Consider the following 4,982-nt stretch of genomic DNA (forward strand, 5'->3'; position numbering starts at 1 on the left):
AAATAATAAAGTATTACATAGATAATTATATTCCTTGAGCCGTGTACGGGAAAAAGAGAATCATATCTTAATCCACTAATACTAAAATAAACAAAATGCTCTTTATCGTCCATCAATTAAGGGAATTTTAGTACTACTACTATTTAACATTCTTGCTTGAGAAAAAAACCAGGCATGAATAGTATAAAATATGTTTCAAACCATCCGATTATTATAAAGAAAAAGGCAGCTTTCTTTTGCGGGGCGAAATGATTAAACTATTTTACATTCTTACTCGGTGTTCTAAAAATCGGCCCAGTAATCGCTTAATCGGCCGATAATCGGAATTCGGACGAGTCCCGTCTCAATTAATCATTAATCGGGTTAAAATACGATTTTTTAAATAATCGGTCAAAAGTCGGGGAGATCGGGAAAAATCGATCGATTCGGGTAAAAATTCGGTCGATTCTGGAACACTAATCTTACTTGAGAAAAATGAATGATCTATAATTGCACTTTTAGTGGGTGGATATATATTTTTGGAATCTAAAGAAAGAAGATAAGAATCTGATTCATTAGAGAGGAGTACAAGTTGTATTTGACACTTTTGGGTTTGAAAGTGAGGCTTCAATTTTCATGCACCAATAGCTTAAGCTAACAAACATATGGCTCAAGACAACAAAGGATATACCATGACTGTGTTGCTCTGACATGGATCTATTGGATGAATACATATCCATAATGTCCCCATTTACGGTATGTTATAGAAATCGTTTGTCCCGATTTCAATATCCATTATTTCGCCTATTTTGATGATTTGGAAATCCGCAAATTAAGTTGATACGGTCATTTCTAGGAACGATAGAAGAAAGAGTGTATAGAATGCAATTTAAATCTCTTTAAAGAAACAGGATCTGTACCAAAATATTGTTTTAGCAAATTTATTACTTTACCGAGAGTAAAAATAAACTGTATCCATTATGGTTGGACCGAAAAAAAATATTATTTTAACGAGATTATTACTTTATCGATTATTACTTCATCAAGGTAAGATTTAACTGTACATAGATTGCATTATATAATAAATATTATATCATGGTTCTGGAAATTGAGCACTTGAACAAGCCACTCAAAAACAAATACCAGTATGTAGACTAGAATCACCGTTAGAAGATATTTGAGGGACTGATGTATGTACAATTAGATTGTAGTGACTGCAATATCAATCACTTTTTAAGAGTTATGACTGAACTCCATTGGTCCATTCTTAGTACACTAACCACAATTGCGATGGGTAATGTGATACTACAAACCAAAGAAATTTGATAGCTAACATTCTTGAGATGACAAACATAGACGCCAGCTCCTGTGATTGTTGTCACACTGCGAGTGACTTGGCTCAACGGCAACGTTTTCACCTTCTTATCCCCTCATTACCCTCACCTATAGCGCGTTGCATATCTAATACTCAACAAGTTCAGATTTCGTAGTGATTTTTGAAATCGAAGAACTAATATTAATTCATTTCGAAGTACTTGTGGTCTGCAAAATATAAAGTCGAAAACAAATTCCTAGGAAGACATTTCCATTTCAAATTTTGTTATTTTAATGTGTGCTTGGTTCGGGGAGAAATAACATTAAACATAGAAGGCAATCACATACAGTATCTAAGCTGGCGAGGAAAAGAGAAAGGGCCAAAAGCTACAACTGAAAATTTGAACTTGCATGTCTCTTGCAGACAAAATGATGTTTCATTGTTACCATCCTTGCTTTCCCATAATTATGCAGTTCTCATGATAATGTGCACGCCACTGTCAGTATCAACTATTTCACTTATCTCACCAACCTCCAACGCGTATGTTGCTTCTTCAAAGGGTTTCTGCATCTGTCCACGACTGAACGGACCTGCACACAATGGCAAAGAGAATTCAGACGAATGCAGCATTGATGACCTATTCCGGTACTTCCTTGGTATCAAACATTTTGTTTCTAATTATATTAACTGCATTGAGAACAGGGTAGCTTGATATTTTAATTTATTTTAACATCTTGATCATAGTCGATTTTCAACAAGTTATTCCGGCAGTCGTACAAAAGCCGCAACAGACAATAATTTGGCTTCTGAAGAATGTTTTGCTAAACATGTTTGGCTAAGATGTTATAACTAAGCCAATTTTATAGGCATATAACATTAAAGCTATTCGCCATAAATCTTGACATATTAAACATTTTTCATTTATAAGGCAATAAGGCATTATTACAAAATAACAACTGTCATTAAACTGCAGCATGAGAGCTATTTAATTAATCCCACGACTTCCATTAGCGACAGGTACAAAAACACTACAAAAACAGCGAAATGTGAGCAAAATTCGGCACCAATACAAAAGTGATTAGCTTAGAACAAAGAATTGATATATGACTATGTGTCCATCAATCACGGATAATGTTTGAAAAGAAATGCCAAATCAAGGTAGATATCGTAGCCAGTCAAACTTAGAACTGAATCCATATTTTTATGAGGGCTCACCACATAAGCATGATCCATGGAGCTATGTATAAGTGCACATTATTGAAAATTGACAGATTTAGTAAAAAATATTGACGGTCATCAAATTAGTATAAAAGGTCTAACTATTTTGACAGAAAATATATTTGGGCAGCCCACATAAAACTTGTAAGGTGTATAAAGGAAAAACTAAGATAGAACGCAGGAGTAAAAAAAAAGAAGAAAAAATGATTGAAATAAAAATAATATTATTCTTGGTAAGCGATTGAAAAAGAATAAGAAGAATAAAAAGTGTTTGACTAAAGGCATAAAAGAACATACTGATGAAACGGTGAAAAGAAAAATCAAAATAGAGAGGAAGAGAAGCTGTTGAAGAAGAAAGTGCAATCCGCTATCTGCACAAATGTGGCGCAATGCACATAACATTAATGCTGCACTTGAAGCACGCCACAGTAAAAGGTACATCACCTACGGTGAAGCGGATGTATTGTGCATAGCGAATAGCGGGCATTAACAAATATTAATGCAGTGTTATTAAATGCGCTACTAGAGCATAAGCGCAATGCACATTCATTGAAGACAAGTACACACATATATATATATATATGCATGGTATAAAATATAAAATATTATAAATTTAAAGATAATAAGACATTTTTAAGCAAAACAAAATTTTCATTAATGATAAAAAGCAACTAAAAATTCAGCCCAAAAAGTCAACATAACAAATTAATGCGTAGTTAATATACTTTTCCTCATATTCAAATCCATCTTCATACAACAGTCATATTGGATATGCAGTCAGATATTTACACTGATAATCAGCATAAATAGCTAATAGCTTAGTATAATCAGTGATGTATAACTATCTGTAGCTTTGTATCGATCAATTGTGAGAAAGAAACAATTAGAAGATAATTATAAGCATAAACAGTGCGTAAAACCAGTATATCAGTGTGTTAAAAAGAAATCAGCAGTGTTTTATTCAGCATTTGTTGTGATGGAAGTGGAAGACGTCATGTATATGCACACTTTAAATAACAATGGTCAATGCAGTTGAAGCAACCATATCTCCGCAGTCATCGTATAATAACACATACATCCGTTCACAAATCATAATACATGATGGATCCATTTTGACAATATATCATAAATTTGTCAACACAAATTCGAAACAAAACAAGAGCACTAGATAACTCCTAAATCAAAAATTTTAAATAAAGTCACCTATCTCAGCAAATTAAGCGACATACGATAAACTCATAAAACCATACACGTAGTTATAAATACATGGCATATATACAACAAAACAAGCAGTTGTTTAAGTAGAATTAAACAAGATCAAATCCACAAATACACAAACAATGCCGAATGCTAAAAATATACCTACAATCAGCAGCAATATACAAAGCTAATCGATTAGCTTGTATCGCTGTTGATAGATACTAAGCTAACTAATCGATTAGCTTAGTATCATTAATTAATACTAGTAGCATAGATATAGATATAGAGAGGTACCTAGATCGCCGCCGCGTTTGGCGGAGGAGCAATGGGAGAACTGAGAAGCTACATCGGAGAAAGAAGCGACGCCGGCGAGAATGTCGGAGCGGAGAGCGGAGAGCTGAGAAACGGCGGCGTCACGAGTGGTGGAGGAGATAACAGAACCTTCTGGATCTTTCCAGGAAGATTTACGACGCGAGCCTTGGTGTTTGATTAGTATATGCGACGCACTTACTTTTTTTGGTGCCGATGCCATTTCAAATCCCCCTGTTTTAATTCTCTTTTCTCGGCGAGATAAGATCTCGCTGTAAAATTTGAATATATATAGTGGACTAGTGTAGTGGACTGGGCCTTTTTTGATTTTGGGCTTTGTTTGAAACGGGTGGAATATAATATATTAAAGGCACAGTAAAAATCGGTAATTCGTATTAATCGGTTTACGTTAATCGACAAATCAGGGATTAATCGGAACAAAAATTTGATATATTTAAATAAATATTTTAATAATATTTAATATATTTATCTTATTTATTATGAAATATATAATTTATAAATAATTTATAAATATTAATCGGATTTCAAAAAATAGATCGTTCAAATACTTTTTTAAGAATTAATCGGGGATTAATCGAGAATTTTTTAAAAAAATCGGAGATTTTTAGAACACTAATCGAAGTACGCAAACAAATCAGCTCGAATTGACACATTTTAAGATCTACTCCCTCTGTCCCTCCCAATTGTTATCGTTTCTGGGAGAGTGTCCGGCACGCATTTTAAGATAAAGAAAAAGTATAGTTCTTTAACTTTTTTTAAAAAAATTATTTTTCTGAATAAAAGTTTAAACATTCTATTTTTATTCAGAAAAAGAAAATTTTAAAAAAAAGTTATAGAACTATACTTTCTATTCATCTTAAAATGCGTGCCGGACACTCTCCCAGAAACGATAACAATTGGGAGGGACGGAGGGAGTAATTTATTGAGAGAGAATGAGAGA

At 33.4% G+C, this 4,982-nt stretch overlaps 1 protein-coding gene across 1 annotated transcript; it reads right to left on the reverse strand.

The window, feature by feature from the left end:
• Positions 1-1,533: 1,533 nt before the first annotated feature.
• Positions 1,534-4,288, reverse strand: LOC141682758 (peptidyl-prolyl cis-trans isomerase Pin1-like). Its single transcript, XM_074487453.1, has 2 exons — positions 4,007-4,288; positions 1,534-1,884 (listed from the first exon to the last, which is right to left on the reverse strand). Exons 1-2 carry the CDS (start codon positions 4,242-4,244, stop codon positions 1,760-1,762), a joined length of 363 nt encoding a protein of 120 aa, XP_074343554.1. The 5' UTR covers positions 4,245-4,288; the 3' UTR covers positions 1,534-1,759.
• Positions 4,289-4,982: the final 694 nt, after the last annotated feature.

This window comes from Apium graveolens, chromosome 9 (assembly GCF_009905375.1).
Source record: "Apium graveolens cultivar Ventura chromosome 9, ASM990537v1, whole genome shotgun sequence".
Lineage (NCBI taxonomy): Eukaryota > Viridiplantae > Streptophyta > Magnoliopsida > Apiales > Apiaceae > Apium > Apium graveolens.